This window comes from Puntigrus tetrazona, chromosome 2, assembly GCF_018831695.1.
Source record: "Puntigrus tetrazona isolate hp1 chromosome 2, ASM1883169v1, whole genome shotgun sequence".
NCBI lineage: Eukaryota > Metazoa > Chordata > Actinopteri > Cypriniformes > Cyprinidae > Puntigrus > Puntigrus tetrazona.
The window spans coordinates 19,556,508-19,577,245 of record NC_056700.1 but is presented as its reverse complement, the minus strand read 5'-3'; the positions used below and the strand labels follow the sequence as shown (position 1 = coordinate 19,577,245).

At 40.2% G+C, this 20,738-nt stretch overlaps 1 protein-coding gene across 3 annotated transcripts in view; it reads left to right on the top strand.

Annotated features, from left to right (window-relative positions):
• Window positions 1–211: 211 nt before the first annotated feature.
• Window positions 212–20,738, top strand: part of epha4a (eph receptor A4a) — a 37,095-nt gene continuing 16,568 nt past the window's right edge. For 2 of the 3 annotated variants that reach the window (XM_043218972.1, XM_043218962.1), the window contains exons 1-4: window positions 213–682; window positions 1,726–1,793; window positions 3,911–4,574; window positions 19,980–20,135. In XM_043218972.1, coding sequence (XP_043074907.1) covers window positions 583–682; window positions 1,726–1,793; window positions 3,911–4,574; window positions 19,980–20,135 — 988 coding nt within the window. In that variant the 5' untranslated portion in view covers window positions 213–582. Of the gene's footprint in view, window positions 683–1,725; window positions 1,794–3,910; window positions 4,575–19,979; window positions 20,136–20,738 lie in introns of all 3 variants that reach the window. The other variant, XM_043218982.1, reaches the window with a different exon arrangement.

The window sequence follows — 20,738 nt, the reverse complement described above, 5'->3', positions numbered from 1 at the left end:
ATACGCGAGTTCAGAAACTTGGCTATTGATGGAGAGTTGTGCATGAGATATAGATTAAATTGCAAACGCTAGACGGCGCACTTGCTCTTCCCACTATTTCGCTGTTTCGCTTAACTTTAATGACTTGCACGCTCCGCACAGACTTATGTGTGACGTATACGGCTATAATAATTTTGATCGCGGTATTTCAAATATAGCATGGACCGCGTTCTGTACGTAAAAGCAGCATTTTAACGACAGACGATCTTTCTGTCTCCTTTCTCCTGCGTTCTCTTTTACACACGCGCTGCATCTCACGCACGCGAGCGTGGGTTTATGTTAAACGCGCAAGACTAAAAGAAGAAGGACTTTTTTTATACTTATTCAATTCTTTAATTTACTATGCACCTGAAATGGGCAGGCTGTTTACCTGAATGGACAGGCTGTTGACTTTTGGCGTCTCGCTGTGACAGACGCGTCAGGCAGTAAAGATCCGCCCCTCGGCGGTGTTCAGCTGCGCTCTGTGCATCGCTCTCAAACGCTAATTCCACCGGGACAGACGCAACTTCGGTCCGTGCGCGGAGCGGAGGAGACGCACACGAAATGACACCAATGGCTGCGCTTGTGTTCACAGCGACTTTTGCGCTAATAATCCGGATACCGTCTTTCGCATTAACCGCACGGGTCTACCCTCCTAATGAAGGTAAGGATTTGCAAAACCCAGGGAAAATATCTCCAAGAGTTATTTTTTTGTTGTTTTGGGTTACGACACGGGACGGTATAAAGTGGCACAGTGTATGACTGCCATCAGTTTTTTTTTTATTATTATTTTATTTTAAGACTTCATCCCGTCAGCGAAATGGAATTATAACATTTTTTCTCCGAAAGTCCCTTTGGGGATCTCCAAGTGTCTGTGGTTCCCAAATCCGCAGACCTAATGGAAGACGGAGGTGTTTTTTTTTCATCAAACGAAGTTTAAACTCGGACTCTGTTGGGAGTAAACACTCTGGTTCGGCCTATTTCTAATTTTGTTGGAACGTATTATTTTTCTCGCACATATTTATTTATTTATATTCCATTAAATGTCCCTGGATGGCCAGAAAAGAAAATATAAATAGTTCGCGACTTATTATTTCCTTGGAGTGTTTTACAAGCGACATTCAGAGACGCGCACAAGAAAGCTATACAGTATAATATATTTTAAGATTTTTAAGATTTATATCGAATTCTCGGAAATGTCACATTACACTGCACGCTTGTATTATTATTCTACAAACGCAAATTCGAATATATATATTAAATATATAGCCCGATTTTCAATTATTGCGTCTGCCGTCTGCTCTTTTAAAATTCTGAATCCCTTAAAAAAATGTGACCAAAAGCCTTTAATATTCTTTGCATGTTCATTGCACTGATTACTTTCCTCTCTCAAAGGACCCAATTTTCCTTGGACAATAGCCAACCTAGAATACTGATTAAAACAATACATAATCATGCTCCAATCAAAAATGATAAAATACGTATTTTGGCCAAATATTCATTTGCGTTATTTAACTAAATCCAGTAAATAGGCTTATGAGTGTGAATCAGTGTGCATCGAGAAAATGGAGAGTGTAATAACTTTGTGCAGCTTGGAACAAAAACCTGTCAACAGAAACAAGTTGTGACTTAAGAGGTAGTGTGATCTAGTCATAAGGAGGTTGATGATCCAGCTGAAGAGACTCACGGCATTTTGTCTTTCTGCAGTGACGCTGCTGGACTCGAGAACTGTGCAAGGAGAATTGAAATGGGTTGCGAGTCCGACGGAAGGAGGGGTGAGTCTACAGAGAAACAGACAATGTTGCTTTTACTTTGATATTTGTGTGGATGCGCCTCTTCGGTGGGTTTATTGTCTTGAAAATCACATCGGAGTAGAGAAATTAAAGAACCTTTTTTCGAGCACAGCAGAATAACTGTTCCACATTGCATAAAAGAAGGTACAGGATCTAGCTAAGGCCTCATGTTGTGCCAAACCACACCAAAAATGATGGAAAACGGCTTAAGAGGCATCGCACTGTATGCAATCAGTATTTTCTGCATTAGTGCATAGATGAAGCACACAAGACTAATGAAACCTATACAAACATCCGTAATTATAAATCCTGACAGTTGAAATGGCTTTGTTCTTATAATTTGATGTTTCATACAGACTGAGAAACGACTTGAGTTTAAGTGCTTGTGCTTAGAGTAATTCATTTAGAAATTTTATGCTTCGTAATTATAATGTTCCTTTCTGTACATCATTTATGAGTTGGCATCTTAAAATTCAAGATTTTTCTAGTGCTTCTACTGTACTTTACATATACAATAAAGAAGCTTGTCACAGATAGGCTGTGTGCAGTATTAGGCTATATGCTGATGTTTAAGAATTGAATATATATATATATATATATATATATATATATATATATATATATATATATATATTTGTTTATTTTCCTTTGGAAAGGACAGTGTAATTAAGTTAATTGCACACACATTATGTGATTTATATGAAAAGGTTTTGTTTAACATTTTGGCCACACTTGACACTAATATTCATACCTGATTATAATTATTATGCAGTTAAAGCAATTAAATGTGTAATTAGCTTAAGCACTTGTATTTAGTCAGTATTATTGCTAGTGTTAGTGTGATTAATTATATTATGTAGTAGGTGTAAAATGTTGTTCTAACCAACATTTTTAAAAGTATTTGTCAAAAATAACATACATCAATATATCGCATTAACCAAAATGTTACGTAGTTGTTTTTTTTAAATGTTTCTTTTGAAATATCTAAATCAATCTGCTTGAGCATGCATGAATTTATTTATCAGTGATTTGACTGATTATGCCTCAATTAGGCTTCCTTCTCGTATCTGTACCACTTTGGTTGGTTTCAAGTTTAATGGTGAACTTGGCATTTGAGGAAATGTGTTCCCCCCCCACCCTCTGCTGCTTTATCTCTTCGACCCATTTGATTGACAGGGTCCCGACAGGGCCTCCTCCCTCACGCAAACTGACCGAATGTACAGCTTTATTGGTGTGACAGCTGGGATTTCTACACTTATGACTTACAAAGAGTAAAAAAGTGAGAAGAAAGAACAGCGTCACAGATCGTGACAGACCTTTTCAAAACTCTCCTTCATTGCAAATGTCTTATTCGAAACTCTTACCAGCAGGAAGCGTCAAATGCTAGGCCTGGTAGTTTTACAATGGCCTAATATGGGATTAATAGGAAGGCAGGGTTTTCTTGTAATGTTTCTGGATACTGCATTTGTTCAATTTATGTGCTAGGGTGGTTGTACTGGTGTATTATTAGTGAAAACCATATTTTGGCCTTAGTTTCAAGATTTTTAAGCTAACATATTTCCCCCACTCCTAGTGATCAATTATTTTACACTTTGCCACAACTACTTCCCAAAATGGCTGATTTTGAAAAATGTAGAATGCTCAAGTATTATTGAGTTTGTCTAAAAGAGATTGTTCAAACAAAAATTTAATTTCTGTCACCGTATACTCACCCTCATGTCCTTTCTAAACCAGTATGACTTTTCTATTTCTGTCAAACACTAAAAGATAAATGCAATTGAAATATTCTTTGAAATATTTTGTTTTCTGTTCTGCAGAAGAAAGGTAGTCATAAGGGTTTGCTACAACATGACAGCTCTGTTTCTTTAATTTATGGAGCAACACATGCACATAAGTGCACAGAATCTGGCAGATGTGTGATTAAATTCTCATTATCATATCGTAATCAATGAAATCATTGCATCATTGCAGCTGTTGGTCTGTGGAACATCTCCAGCGCTGGGACTGGAATTGTGTGCACCTGCTGTGACAAAAGTGTCCCCAGTAGAATTTCTATAGGCCTACTTACCTCTCTGTCTTTCCCCCCGTCTCTCTCACAGTGGGAAGAAGTGAGCATCATGGATGAGAAGAATACGCCAATCAGGACTTACCAGGTATGCAACGTAATGGAACCCAACCAGAACAACTGGCTCCGTACAGACTGGATCCCCCGTGGCGGAGCGCAGCGCGTCTACATCGAGATCAAATTCACTCTGCGTGACTGCAACAGCTTGCCAGGAGTCATGGGAACCTGCAAGGAGACCTTTAACCTCTACTACTACGAGTCCAACAATGACAAAGAGCGGTACATTCGAGAGAACCAGTTCACTAAAATCGACACCATTGCGGCCGACGAAAGCTTCACGCAGGTGGACATAGGAGACCGCATCATGAAGTTGAACACGGAAGTGCGGGATGTTGGAATTTTGACACGGAAGGGCTTCTATCTGGCGTTCCAGGATGTGGGAGCCTGCATCGCTCTGGTATCCGTACGGATCTTCTATAAGAAATGCCCCCTCACCGTACGCAACCTGGCCCAGTTTCCAGACACCACCACCGGGGCAGACACCTCATCGCTAGTGGAGGTACGTGGATCCTGTGTGGACAATTCGGAGGAACGCGAGGTCCCTAAAATGTACTGTGGAGCAGATGGAGAATGGCTGGTGCCTATAGGAAACTGTTTGTGTAACCCTGGCTATGAGGAACACGGAGGAACATGCCAAGGTAAGAACTCAACTCCCTCGCTCAATTTTTTCCAACATAGCATTTCACCAGTTGAGATTTACGCACCTCCCACATGGAAGATAAAAAAAATACATGATCGCCCATCAGTGTTACATTGTATAATTTAAGATGAGATCATTATAAGAGAGGCTGACCCGGATGAACTTCTTCCCCCTCAGGGATGTGAGAGTTTACTCAGATGTAGACAGCTGGGTACTCGGCGGATCACTGTGGATTAAGCCAGTGTTGCTATCCGAGAGGTCTGGTTATGATTATGAATCTCCCTGTTTGATATCAAAACACCTCCCTGTGGATTTGTGCATGTGAAACATTGGCGCTAATTATTTTGTTGGAGCAACAGCCTTGTGGTTTATGAGCAGAATCTGCTTAATTAGATCATGGGCCAAGGCTCTCGTACCCTTTTCGCTCTTGTTCTCCTTTGCTATCTCTCAAGAGCATGTGCGATGGTTTTCAGTTCACATTAAAGGGAATAGATGTGATTGGCAAAACAGTGAAAAAGCAGGAGAGATAAAAGAAGAAAAGGAAAGGATCAGATAGATTGCTTCTGTCACCAGAGGGCCGTTTCTCTTTCTCCATGCCGGCTTTGATTCCCAGTGTCCGTAGTCAGGCCATACGGCATGGAAAAAGCGGTGATATACTGTTTGGGGTAATGCTGAGGTCAGTGCAGGCAAAAAGGAAGAGCCAGAGGACATGTAGACAGTTTGAGCACGCCCTTTCTTTCTTTTCTGTCTGGTCCAGAAGAGGGTCATCGCTTGAGCAGGGTGATAAACGGCCGACTGGCCAGTCTAACGGCCTTTATTTATGAGCGCTATCTCAGAGGGCTAATTGCATGACAAATACGGGCTGTAATTTAGGGCTCCTGCGGGCTCAAGGGGGGCAGTCGGCATTCACCGCGGGCGATCTCTCTCAGTGGATGTGCTTGTGTGGGTGGTTGAAGGGGGTACACTGGGAAAGGCCATTCTCAGAGATCTGGCCGTTTTTCTTGGCCACTCTTTTATTAGCGGAGCTCGCTGGCAGCAGTCGGGTTCCCCACTCGCTCCTTAGCTTTCCTTCTCTCTCCCTCTGCTTTGCCGTTCAGATATGTTGAAATGAAGGAAAGAGGCTGTAATTTACAGAGAGCAGAACTGCGTTTCCACACAGACATTTGGTGGAACGTTTTACTTAAATCACTTCAGGGCTTGCAATGATGATTTCATTATTCTGAGATATTTGGTAAAGGGTTTTTTTTTATTGCAGTTGTTTGGCATCGGCAAGGGTTTTCAGGTTTTATTTCCCATCTCATACATCAATTAAACAAAAAACCTTCATGTCCCAAAAGCTGTTATGTAGAGGATAATTTGTTTAATTTTTGGGTACTTGTCTGCGCAGAACTGAATATAAGGATAGCCTTCTGGCCAAGAGTTTCAGGTTAGTTTAACAAAACCATCACTTCTTGCTCTTTCAGGCCATTTTTATCTTTATAGCTTTTGCATGTCTGTTTAGAATGTAATGAAAAAATGTATAGAAAACAAAGATTGCATTGCTGAAAAAATTATATATATGCCCAAAAGCATTTCACTACATGTCGTACTACGTATGTCTGTGTATGTGATAAATAAAATTTGAATTTGAATTTATATATATATATATATATATATATATATATATATATATATATATATATATATATCCTCAGACCATCTTCTTTATATCTGTCTTTTTGAAGCTTGAGAACTGTCATCAATAGCTGATTAAGTCATCACATGCTGTCTTCAGCAAGGCAACAGGCAGTTGTTTCCTCATTGAAGCGGGTTCAAAAGGTGGCTTTCTCTCCCAGCATGCAGATGCAAGTCACTGTCAGTTTAATAAGTTTGTGTGTGCAGCCCAGGCCAGGGGAGGGATGCAGAGGTTCACCTTCAATGTGAGGGTGTAGAAGAGGGCGAGAACTTTCTCAATGGGGTGTCCCGAGGACCTTGTGAAAAAAGCCCATTGAAGATAAGGGATACAAGCCCCCATACCCCAGAAGGCCTCAATGGGAACCTCTTCCCAATTGTTAGGATGTCGTGATTGGGGATGGGGCCGAGAGGGGAGGAACACTAGACGGGGTCAGGGGTGACCCCTGGCTTTATCCTTCTCTCCTCCCCGAGAGACGGGGGTCATGGCCGAGATTTATTAAGACGTCAAAATTTTGACAGCTGCAGCCTAGATGGACAGGTCCAAGAACAGAAGAACGAGAGACGGCCACAAAACAGCCGTCGTTCGGTTGGTGAATGGAGTGGAGACTTGGCCAGTGGATTTGGTGTCTTTTCTTCTTTATAAGAGTTTGTTGTTTTCTCACTGCTCATCTGCTGTGTTGAGTAGGAGGTGAGGACAGAGAGGAAATCTCCGCTTGTTAGTGGGCGTCCGGCGAGCTGGAGACGTGTAAAAGCCCGCTGAGGTGCTAGGCTGCAATGGAGAATGACGGCCCACTCTCAGTGTTTCACTACACTGTAGACATAGTTAAGTAAAACGGCACAACATGGAGAAAAATCCAACCAACTCAAGTGAGATTTTAGCTCTTTTGACTAATACACCCTAACAAAAAAGAACTATGGAATAGTATCTTGGATAGTATCTTGTAAACATAGTAGTACTTTGGTACTATGTCAAAGCCACCATGCCACAGTAGTACCACCACAGTAACAAATGGTAAAAGTGGTAAATGTGGTAAAACATGGTTATAGCATGTCTAATATATTTTGGCACTACGATGATACTTTTTGGTAAGTGATACTATGGTGTTTGTGATGTACCATGCTATACAAGTGCTATAATGTATATCAAATTTCCATCTGATACATCATTCAACCCCAGTGATGCCACATTATTTTTTAATGGGTGCTAATGTAAAACAGCTCACGCATATTTAAGTAATTAGAAAGGGTTTGATAACTAGAGCATGATGGGAAGGTGTGATAATATGAAACACTGTTCTTTGAATCAGAACAGACAGCGGCTTGTGTAACTGGAAAGAAAAAACAATGCTTGACAAGACATTATTTATGTATGTACACTGAGATAGACTCTCAAGAGAACGGCGTTTGCATCGACTTTACCGAGCAAAAGTACATTTTAGCTTTAATCACACATTAGGCAAATTGGCATACTTGAGGAGAGCTATTGATCTGGTTTCCATGTGTTATTGTTGAGGTACAGCTTTTTTCCCCATGTAAACTTTGCACCTTAGCACCTGTATGCAGTTTTTTGTGTGCCTAATTAGAAAAAGCTTGCATGTGTATCTCATTGCTGTCATAATTATGAGCAGGTGTATGAGACTCATCATCCTCAGCTGTGAGTCGTTTTTGCTCTTTTCTTTGTTAAACAATAGTCGCCGCCTGCCAAAATGCTCCTACCTATGAATATTCATCACTTCCTTTTTCCTTTTGATGGCAAGCACATATGTTGATTCCTGTCACGATCCTCCTCAGTTCTCCCCTATGAGCCCCTCCATCGTCCCCTGAATGGACTGTCAGCTGTCCCGGGAAAGAGAGATAGAGAGAGAGATGGAGAGAGGTGCCCTTTGATATCAAACAAATACGTTATTAGCATATTTCGTCCGTGAAATGCAAAGCCAGCAAACTTGTCTCTCGAAGACAATGGGCGGCTCGTCCTTTCAGCAGGAGCGAGAGAAGGTTGGGTCCATCCTCTTCGCTCTGTGATCATGGCAGCGTGCTGTATATGTTTGAAATCATTTGGATAATATGATCCGCGTGATTAAATCCAAATCTTTTGAATTGGCCGAGTCTGAGGTTCGCATTTCGCATTCAGAGTTCAGACTCTCCGGTCTATATGCGTCGCTCTCTTGCTGTCTGTATGTGTGCAATTGCTTGCTCATGTGTGTGTTGTTCTCCTTGACCTCTTCCTGTCTATCATCATCCGGTGCTCCCATACGGAAGCTCCCCTGACAGCTCGCAGTCCTTCAGTTGTCATGTTGTGATGGATGCACCGGGGGCGGAAAACGGCCTGAAGGACAGAACTGGTGGGAAGGGTGAGAGATAGAGGTGACTGTCCCTCTCTAACAGTCTGTTAGCATTCATGCTAATAAAGTTAAGGTCAAATATGAGGTGACAAATGCCCTTTTTAGCATTCGTTTAAATGTTGTTTGATATCACAGCATTTAAAGTACCATGGTTTTACCTTCTGATGCAGTAGCTGTACCTTTGAAAAATAATTTCTGTGTTATATTTTTAGATTAATTTTTGTATTATAATGTAACAGATAAACTCGCAACATTTCTGCAGAGATTGTTGTGACTGTTTTGCTAATGCAGATTAGCCAAAGTGTTTGTACCCATGCTAAAGCTATTTTAGGACATGAGGAGACAAATGTACAGATTATGAAGGAAAATGTGGTATTACCATGGTACGTTTCAAAGTACCTTGTAAATCAGGGAGACCAGATGCTGTTTTTTAGGAACCTGTCCTTAGAATTGTCCTCTTCAAGTTGCGTTTTGACTACACAAATCTTTCAGGACAATAGTATACATCATTGTACATTTTTCTGAGGTAACATTTCTGGATATTTTCACTTAATCTTGATATTTTATCGTTACACATTAATGGGAACTAGCCAAACTGTTTGTTCCTATGGCTGTCCCTACTTTATTCAAATTGCCCAATGCCATGGTATATATCAACCATCAATGCAAAATATCTGGAAATACCCAGATTATTTAGAAACTATCCAGTGGGCTTGATAAATTCACAGCATTTCCCAAGAAAGTGTTTTGAAAGTACACACTAAGCATTTTTTGCTAATGCGATCTAGCCCCTGTTCCCTTTTGAGAAATTCTGATAGCGCTAGTCTCATCTCTCTGGTGTTTAATTATATTTTAATTACGCTGTCTGGCACACATTCATTACCGGCGGTCTGGATCCGTTAGATCAGAAGAGCTGAGCTGAGCACAGATCTCCTTTAGCATCACCGGTACAGCGGTGTGGACAGCGCTGTCTCAGCGTCCGCATGCCAGGGTAAATATCTTTTCGAGTGGATGAGCCTTATTGACTCACTGCTCGAGGGTCTGTCCTCCCATTCTCCCTGATTAACCCAGCATCCATTTAGACTCTGCTCTCCACACATGCTTCATGCCAAAAGGTTTGTGTTCATTTGACAAGATGTCCATCAACGGCGGACATGAGCGCCCAACCCAGCTACTTTATGTGATCCTCCCCGTTAGTTAGTGCCTGGCCCTTTTCTTTTCCCACTCCATACATGAAGCCTTTTAGTTGGCTTCCACCCAGAAAGGGTCATAGGTCAGCCTGAGCCTGTGTCAGAGGCAGGAAGGCCCAAGCCATCATTTTCTTCTGAAAGAGTCGTTGAAACTGCTGACCTGTTTTATGCAAGAGGGGCACGGTTAACTTTACAGTCAGCGCGGCTGCTGCGCGTCTTTGTCTACGGGTTTGATTAGGACGCTGCCAAAATTTACTCTGTACAAATGCACCAGATGGAGCCCATGAATGCAGTTGTTCTTTTCTACTAATGAAGTGTTTATGAAGGCCTAATATGAATGGTTTGATTCATGATGATTGATGTCACAAATTAATCTTCTTGCAAGCAACTCGAAATAAATGACAAACCTTTTCTCCACACTATGAATGACAAGAACTGAAGTGACTCAGTGTTTTCTCACTTAGGTAAATATGCAAACGTGAATGAAAGAAATGTTATTCATAGATGTGCACAAAAGCACTTTTTGAACTCTTCATTGCACAAACATGCATACTCGGCAGCATACTCAGGGATTCCTGACTGAAGTGCTCTTCGCAAAACACTCTCTCGGCACTTCTAGATAGGACGTCAGTTAACAGATGTCAATTAGCTGAGAGCGTGTCTATGAGAACGGGAGCTGGAGAAAGGACAGACCTAGTAATGGGATTATTTTGGGGGTCGGCAGACCTGTTTCCACAATGCAAGGCAACACTAGTGATTAGCCCGGAGGGGTCAGAGCGGCGACTTCACAATGCACATTAATACTGGTAATTATTTGGAGGGGTTGAAGCATGGCTGAATCTAATGCTCGCCATTAGACTTGAGGGTTTATTCCATTCCTGGGGTTTTCGTTAGAGTGGATTGGTCTCTCTCAGACCAGCTGCTGTGGAAAAAGCCACTTGGTTTGTTACTGAACGCAATTAGTTTTGACTTTATGTCTTTGTTAGCGCTGAGGGAAAGACACGGGAAAGTGGGAGGGAAAGATAAAGAGCATTTGCTGAAGCACTTCTGTAGAGGTAAATCTCACCAAGGAATTTCAAAACATAGGAATGGAAGCCTTATATAGAAACACAAAAATGCAGCGACATGTTGTTGCTTAGAAGTTTTTCTCACTAAAAATGTAACTGCGAAATCTCAGTAATTCAGTGTCTTTAAAGAAAAAATGTCTTAGCTATATTAGTATAGTATATTAGTATAGTATAATATAGTAGCTCAACGGTTTTCAAAACTGCAGCTTTTGCGGTGGCAAATTTTCATTAACTTTTTCAACAGGTAGCAGTTTAGCTTGAAAAAATGCTGTACTGTTGTCACACTGAATCACAAACTGAAGCAATTCACAAAACAAAAAGGTTCATTAATTTTTTTGAAAAGTCACAGCATGGATATTTTATTTGGTTTTGTATCAAAATAATGCTAATCTACAAAGTAATGTTTTAGCTAAATTAATTTATTTGTGAATATTTATGGGTGTATTAATTTCCTTATAAATGGCATTATCTTTTATTATTGTTATTTTGCATAGGTTTTAGAATCAGACTATAATTATGAAGTATTTTACCTAAAAATATATTGTAATTTAAGCATATTCTTTAATAGCTTCAGTGTAATTTTTGTTAGTAGCTTGTTGTGTAGCAAACTTCTTTTCTCTCACTCTCTGTTTAAGGGTAGCTTGACTGTAATTCTACCTCTTTTAAATCATGCGTAACCTGCACCATGACAAGATAAAGTTTCAGATGGCTTCCTCAACATTGCACAGTAATAATACCAATGTCCTGTCATGTTCAAAGCAGGTGATACGAGATGAAAACTGTGTATTTTTCCAAGTGTTCACTAGAATGAAGACTGTAATCTGAGAAGTTCTTTTTTCATTCAGATAAAGTGACCTTTCATTTATACATCATACAACATTAAACACCCACTACTGGAGAAGATTAATAAAACACAATGTTTAAACCGATCAGCTAGGAAGGAACCAAACTCATGCATTTTATAATTAGCACGCACACACTCCTCTTGGCGTGTGAACGACCTTTAACAGGATTACAATGTTGTGGGCCTCCTCTAACACATGTGGCTTACTTAAATAAGCTGAGTATGTTACTCTCAACAGACTCCCAGTGCATTTATGTAGACTTTCCCAATCTAACCACACAAGCATTTCTCTCATCTATATTTGAACTCCCCAAACTCTAAAAACGAACACACGTGACTGAAAACAAAGCAGAAACTTGAAAAAGAGACTGTTGCGAAGCGTAATTCACTCATCGTTGCTGTAGTGTTGACACATTTACCCTTTAATATCCTCTCCTGGACATTAATCCGAGAACCCAGAAAGGTTTTCTGCTCGCTCACCACCTCGTCCGCACACACCTCTGCTCCGAGGCACGAGCTTGTGGCCGCACACTCACAGTAACCACAACCCATAACCCTTTGCATGTGCACTCAGTATGTCTGAGGAATTCTTGCACTGTGTCAAATTTTGGCTCACTTGAGAGGGGGAAAAATTCTAGTCTTTATGTTGCTTATTTTCACTGTAAGTTGTTACTGCTTTCTTTGGCTCTGATTTGATGCATGTAATCAAACAGTTAGATTTTATCCATTCCGTTTGAGATTTAAGGAGTCTGCCTGTTTCTCCACTGCAATGTTCTCCATGTCATGAGCTGTTCTTGGTAGTTTTTTTCAAGCAAAGATTGTTCGCTAAGCAAGAGCGGCCATTCAACGGGCAGCACAGTGCATTCTCCCTGTCTTTGTGTGGCAGCCTCCCTTTGAAGGCCCTTGGCTAAGAGGAGGTGGGGGACTGAAGCCGACAGCGAGAACATTAGCATGTCAAAAGCTCCTAGAATCAATAAGGGCCTTTTTCTATCTCTCTTTTTCCCTCTCATTTTCTGTCTCTCTCTTTCTCCTGCTATATCTCTACCCAGAGGCCATGACCCTTTCTGGCATCAACCAGCACCGTACAGACCTTCACTTCATTTGTCCATGCTCACTAAATTTAGCGTAGGTGCTGTCTGGAAAGCTGATGCTAGAACTTACCAAATTTAGATTTTTCGTTGGGAAGTGGAAGTGATCAGGAAGAGACACGTTTTCCACATGAGCGTCGCTAGTTTCTATTTTAAAAAAAACATTTCTTAACGGAGTTTGTCTTGAAGAATGTCTTTTTGTCTTCACCATGAGCTGTCAAAGCATGACCCGCCGCTACTGGCTGAGACCCAGTTGAGAGTAGCCCTTTACAGTCTCTGCAGTCTGGCTGCTGAACAAAACAAGTGGACGGGACATGACCTGTTCTCGGCAGCACCGGCTCTTCAAGAGAGCACCACTTAGCCAAGGTTCACGCCGAATGCACCGCCCCGACCCCTTCCGCAGAATTTAATATAGCGGTCCAGAGAGAGCACATTGCCAAGCCTGCTTGAAGCGAGTGCTATTTGCTAATGATTGTAAGAGTAATCCTGCCTGTGAGATGTGTTGAAAGAGACAGACAGGGCTGAAGGGGGTGGTTTATGGAGTGCCAGAAAAGCAATTGCAGGCCAGAGCATTTGCAGTGAAGGGAAAAATGTTGGCTTTGCAATGAGGGGACAATGATTCTGCGCCCTCAGAAGCGAGGCAATTATGACCACAAGTGAGTAGTGGAAAAAGACACAAACAGAGAAAAAAGCAAAAGTGATGAAAAAAGAACAAGAGCTTGAGAAAGTGAGAGAAACCTGAATAAAGTCAAGGAGAATGTAGAGAAGTGAAGAGAAAATCATTTTTGGACTGGGGATGTAAAATGATACAGCTATGATTTTTACCTTAGTAGTACCATATTTTTGGAAGTATCTATATATGCTATGCTCTAAAAGAAAAGTACTACAACTGCTACTACTGCCATAGTGCCAAATACCACAAATTATCATGTAAATTCCATATCAGTACCACAGCATAGTTTAAAATACATTAGTATCACCGTCTGATGGCATCACTGTAAAATTGTTCCACCATAGCAATTTTTTGTCAGGGTTGGAGTACAATGCAAACAGTGTTGCTATTGTTAACTAAAAGGATTTGTATTCGTAGCTTACTGAATTAAAGTAAAATAAAGTGACAATATTAGATGGAAAAAAAGTCTTAATTTTAAAGTCTTAATTCGTCATTTAACCCCAAAACATGAATATAACATTAAATTATAATCATCAAACTAAATTATCTCTAATTTAAAGTTGCAATGAATTAAGTGTGTTTGACTTAAAGTGATGCTGCAGAAAATACTTGTCATACACTGAACAGTCGCCACAGCTCCGCTTCAAGTCGAACGCACCTATTATTTTATGCTACGTGGATTCAGATGTTGTTCACAATCTATATTGTTAAAAGTGCTTTTAATTTATAATAAAAAAATATAAATTGCAATTTTGTCACACATGAATGAAAATTACCACAAAATCTGTCATTTTGATCACAAAAATCACACAAAAAAAATCACAAAATCCTGGAGGGACTGTCATACCACTACTACATTATATTCATAGTCTTTTGAGGATGTCTGATACAGTACCATTGTCTGAAGAAAATGCCTCAATTGTTTAATTGTTAAAATTGTAGTCTATACCTCATTTTACTACGTAACGTTCGTAGATGCCTAACCCTGCGTTTTAGCGACATGAGGATGAGTAATGATTGTATTTGCATCTGTCAGATGATCTACCCTTCGCATACACACACATTGCAAAGCAGCTCCTCCTTGTTTGCTATGCAGGAATTGTTAAGAATGTGAGACGTTTGGCCCCCTGCCTCTCTCAGCTGCCCGTTCTCCTCAAAGGACAGTAGACAAGACAATGAGCTGCATTTCAGAGAGACTTCACCTCTACATCCCTGCTGCTGCACTGTCCCTACCCCCACCGTGGACTGAGCGGAGAAAAGAGTGTTTTCTTGTCACCTGCCTGAGCCAACCCTTCATAAAGGACTTCCTGAAATGCCGCGAGTGTGTGTGTAGGTGGAGTTCCTGTCTATCAGATCCGAACCACTGGCTGGGATCTTGATATGATTCAGAAAGACCTACCCTGGAGTTGTTGTCTATGCTGCTTTGCCCCCTTCTGCCTTTCCTTCAAAGCTTTACGCAGCTCTCTATATAAAACCCAGCGATACACACACACACTTCTGTACAGCAGATGGCCACATAATAATTTACCTCAGAGCGGAGCTCTCGCACTTAAAGGTTAACACACGTCCTTTGTGTACGTTACGCCTCTAGCTGTACCTCCATACCTTACTTTGGTAAGACCTTGGGACTGCCTTTAGAAAAGTTAGAGGAAACTTTTGACAGGTTTGTGGGGATCAGAGAGCGAGAGAGGGCAAGGGAAGGGTACGTCGAAGCAGAGACAGACAGAAGAGCGATAAATAAAACCTAGGCGAATATATGGAGATTAAAGTCAGTAAGCTTTGACGCAGCTTGGCCCCTTGCTGACAAACGAGCTTCTCAGGGGTTAGAGCCACATCAATCACGGCATCATCTCACACACTCACGCTGCGGCGATGAGAAATGTTTGCATGCAGCGAGTGGATCAAGGTATATCAGTCACTGCAGATGTAATTAATAAGAAGAAGAAGGCGGGAACCAATCAATGAGGGAATTGGTGTGTTCATGCTGGAGGGCAGAGATGATAATCGTCTTTCTTTTTATCGTTCTGTTTTTCGCTGTACTTCTTTCTCAGCTCATTCAGGCGTAGCATCAGATAAGAGTGAAAGCAGTGTTTGAAAAGACTTGGGGAATTTTGAAGTAATGTATATACACAGCATATGAGAAGGACATTTGTTGAAGTGAGAATATGTCAATAAAAATACATTCTTAAATGTAGATAAAAATGAAGAATTAACAGTCTGTTGTCAAACCAATCGCGATTGAACGCATCTGACATAACAGTTTTTGTTCACATGATACATGTGTGTGTACTGTGTGTAATTAATATAAATAAATGAACACACATACAGTATATATTTTGAAAATATGTAAATGTATTTACATGTATATATTTACATTAATATAATTTATATTATAAATATATTTAATATATAAACAACATATTTTTCTTAAATAAATACATGCATGTACGCGTATTTATATATATGTAATAAATATACATAGTACACACATATATATCATGTAAACAAAACCTTTATTTTGGGTGCAATTAGTGATTAAATAATAATCCTGTCAAGTGCAAAAAACTAAAGTCTGTAAACCGCATAAATGTCATGAAAAGTCCCTGATATTCTGACATGAACCTGGTAACTCGTGAGATAATGTGAGTGTGTGTGTGTGTGCGTTGAGGTGGATTAGCCCATGTTGATCCTCCTGAGCAGCAGCTTCAGAGATAAGCCAACATCATAAAAGTGTCATAAATATGTTAGCCATTAGCTCACACAAACCCACAGGTCTTGACTTCACTTTCGCTGCCTTCGGCAAGTGAGTCTCTGTGTGTATGTGGGTGTGTGTGTGTATGTGTGTGTGCGCGCCTGTATGTGAGTGCTCAAAAGTGAGTGCTCTTTTTTCTTCTTCTTCCGAGAGGCAGCCAAATTGTCCAATATGCTCAAATTCTAATAATTTTCTAATATGTGAAATTGTTTATGAGCAGCGCTGGCTGGGTTTAAAGATATTTTAATAAAAAAATGCTGGATATAAACAAAAAAATGTAACGTACCAAAATGTGCAAAAAATAATATTTGTTTAAGACCTACACTATGAAAGCACATTTACTGAATACATTTTTCCCTTTTTCCCATTTTTTTTTCATTTCTATTCCCCTACAATTTCCAATTGAATTTTGTTCTCTTGAACACAAGTTTGAAAATTTAATCACAGATTGTTGTTGTTGTTTTTTTTTTTTGCATAAATTAATAACTGAAAGGATGTGATGGAGAAAAAAATGGACAGAAACTGAAAGAGATATAGATGGAAAGCGTCTCACTTCACTTGTGTGTGTGAGGAGAGAAATATAACCTGGCAGAGTTAAGTCAGTGTTAAATTTCCGAGAGGACACACACACTCTGAAGACCACCCAGTGCTGAAGCTTCATTCCCTCTCATTTTCCTGTTCCCCTGTTGCCTCGTTCTTTTCTTTCCACTTCTCCTCACGTTTCTATTTATTTTTCCTGCAGTTTTACCTCTTTGTCCGCTATTTATTTATTTGCAGTCATCCGAATAGAAGCCACTGATGTTGACGCAAGTATCATCAGACCTCTTTACGTGTCTAACCGAACGTCCTCAGATTACATGCATCTAATTGAAGTCCTTTTGTCCCGCCTGGAACATCTTTCAATGCTCAAAAACCGCTGCACATACCTTGTAGAATTCCATAATTCATTCGCTTTCCAACACAATGCCCTGATCCGCTTTTGTCCTCAACTCCACCCTGCGTTTTGTCTTTTTATGCAGGACAACAGGTGACTGTTTTAAGGTCTAAAGCCCTCAGAAAGCATTCAGAGCTCAGTCTGAGATAGTGTCTTCATTGAGATCGACATTGTCCTCATGGTGGATGGTGGGACGAGATCGCTGACCCTGAATATTGGGGCATGGGCTGATAATTACGACCCTATTATGTCACAGGCGGTAAGCTCATCTCTTCAATCGTCCACCAGAGTGGACAATGAGACCGTCATTGTCCTGCTATTGTTCAGCCCAGTGGTCATAGGCTTCATGGAGAGAGAGTGGAAAGGTCAGATCTGTGGGGGGGATGAGAGCTGTGTGTGGAATTGAAACCAGGAGCTGTTAGGGGTCTCATGAGGGACCTAGGATGGAGGACTTAGGAAGGGAGGGGACAGCTGGTCGTCTTCCGTAAGGGTCTGGGACTGAGAAAACACTCAGGCTCTTAAGCAGGTGGAGGGTGTTAGATATCCTAAGTGCTCGAGAAAAGTGCTCCAAGTCAACGAGTGCATTCGGTTATAAACAAGACCGAAACTCTTGATCTCTCGAACACACCTCCTGTTTCCTACCGTGATTTTAAGCTTCCCAAGAATCCTCTTCAATTAACTCTGTCCTCTAGCCGGCATTAAGATGTACCAAAGCTGATCAGATGAAACCTCCAGCTCTAATTCCCATCATTCCCCTCCAACGCATGGCAACAAAGCACACCATCCAGTGGAGGTCGCGACCCTGAGCTGCATCTCTTCTCTCTGAGCTTTTTCTGTCTTTCCATCCCTCACCCCCTACTGCTGTTTTATGGATCTTGTTTAGAAGATTACAAAACTGTGTTAATCTCATTTTAGAAGATGTACGTTAACTCTCTCCTCTGATCAAGTGTGCTATTGTGGCTGATTGCGAGTGATTGGCCCCTGGGCAGAATGTGATGGAGGGAGAGATGAAACAGAGAAATGGAGGAAAGTGGAAGGTGGTGATTCCCGAGGGCGAGTACTAACTGGCCCCAGGGTTCCTAACACTTATGTGAGATTAAAAGAATTGGCCAGCAAAGACAGAAAATACGAGAGAATGAGAGAGTGATGAGGGACTTGTTTGAAGTAGTGCCTCTCTTGACCAATGTTGCAGAAGTTTACTTTTAAAAGTAAATAGTTAAATTATTTTTACGCCATTAAAAAAGTTACTAATTGTGTTATCTGGTTAATTTACCTGAGTATTCTTTATGGAAAGAACTTTTCTGTCATCATTTGAAGGGAAAATTATGTGTGAAGCACAGATATCACAAACATGCATTACATGTTTATTTTGCATCTATATTTTGGATTGGACTATATTTTTTCACTGTGGTTATAAGCAGTGTGAACGGGCAATAACACTAGATTTTACATAGGAGAAAACATTTGGATTTTATTTAAATCTATTTTATAGTACTTATTTATTTTTTTGGTAATGCTACTTTTTCTAATCCTAATAAAATCTTTTCTAATCCTAATAAAAATAATGATAATTTAATAATACCCTTAAATGTTGTAGCTTAGGAGATCATTATCACATTTTTCTTTCATGTTGCACATTTTGATGCCTAAATTTACTGTACAGTATTTCAAATGATTGTCAAATTATTATTATTATTTTTTTTACAATACTACAAACCAATGAGAGTCTTGTTAATTGAAGTTTCCTTTTGTTCATATTATTATGGATGCAAAACCACTAAAATGAGAGTTTCCCCCATGTTTGATTTTCTTTCAAGAGGCTAATCTGTGACATTTGAATTTTCTGTTGGTATAACATCCTTTTGCTTTGCGAACTCGCAGGTCAGAGTTCACCAAACCCAAACTTTTGTAGGTAGTGAAAGACAAATATTCTTCACATTTGTTCGCATTCACGTGAATGTAAGTGAATGACACACAAAGCCCAGTGTGACCGCCCTTTAAGGGCTGTCCTCCCGACACACGAAAACTTGTTTGTCCTATTTGTCATATAAAAGCCTTGTGTTTCTTTCCCATAATGCCTTGCTAAGAGCATGTATGATTATCGCTAAGAGCTTTATTATGATTTGTGATATTCCTCATGGAGCGTTTATATTGATAGGACCTTTTAGGGAAACACATCTGTAAACTATCTACAGATCAATAAACTCTTAGATAAATGTCATAAGTAGCGGCTTTATTCATGTTCAAATGCTATCTGTACTTGTGCGGGTATCGATGGCTTTGTAGAGAAAAAGTCAATAAAAGACCTCAAAGCATTCCTTTGTCTCTGTCACCGTAAATAGGAAATTATGCCGTGTGTTTGTATGTGTGTGGCATATTAGAAGGAGCAACAGAAAAAAAGAAGGAAGTAGAAAGACAAACAAACAAAGGAAGCAAAGAATAAAGCTAGAGGGAGGACAAAAATGGCGAGAAATAAAAGAAAGCAGACAAACTTGAAAAGAGAATGAAAGAGAAAACAGCTAGAGAACAAATGCTGAGAAAGGGCTTGGCTTGGGTGTTGGGATTAATGACAGTGCATTCCTCTAGTATCACTTCCTCTCTTCATTAGCGTGTCATAAAGCCGCGCACTGCTGTCTGTCATTCAGACATTCCACACCACTCCCTTACAGAGTGTTTCACAGGCCTGACATAAACATTCACACACTGAGTGTCGTTATGATAGCTGGAGGTGAAAGACTAAGAGTTCTATCACAAAACGACGAGCTATTGTAGCAGTATATGTTAAATAGTTCATGATCATTAACTTCTCAATTTTCTCTCACTTTCTTTCTCTTCGCAGCCTGTAAGATCGGTTACTACAGAGCGCTGGCTACAGACGACAGCTGCTCTAAGTGTCCCCTGCACAGTTACTCCATTAGGGAGGGATCCACTTCCTGTGCCTGTGACAAAGGCTTCTTCAGGTCTGAGACAGACCCTGCTTCTATGCCATGCACACGTAAGTGTATTTAACCTTCACACACTTTATCTGGGTTCACACTGACTCCATGGATGAATGTACACTTTGTGCACCTCTGGGTTTTGGAGCATGTGTACAACTTTGAGACCAAATGTTTTTTTGTAGTCTAAATTACACTGCCATTATGAAGTTTGGGGTTGATGCAAAAAATGCTGCACAAATAGTAGTATTTAGAAAACATATTTTTAGGTTTTGAGTTTTCTATTTTAACATATTTCAGAATGTATTTACTCCAGTCTTCAGTATCACGTGACCTTCGGAGATCAGTATAATATGCAGATTTGGTGCTCATAAATCTCATCTTATCATCAACATTTCTGTTTTTAAAATAGATTCGTGGAAAACATGATAGAACAGCATTTATTGAAAATAAAATGTCACTTAATAATACATTTTTTTAAAACCTCAAACACACGTTAGATGGTCTCTTCCTAAGTGTGCCTTTCTTGGCCAGAAAAAGCTGTAATATGGACCAGATTATGCTTGTAGTCAAAAGTCGGCTATGTGAGACTAAAAACACAGACGTAAACAAGCCACCCTGGACGTGAGTAATCATTAGACCAGGTCAGGGATTTTGAACTG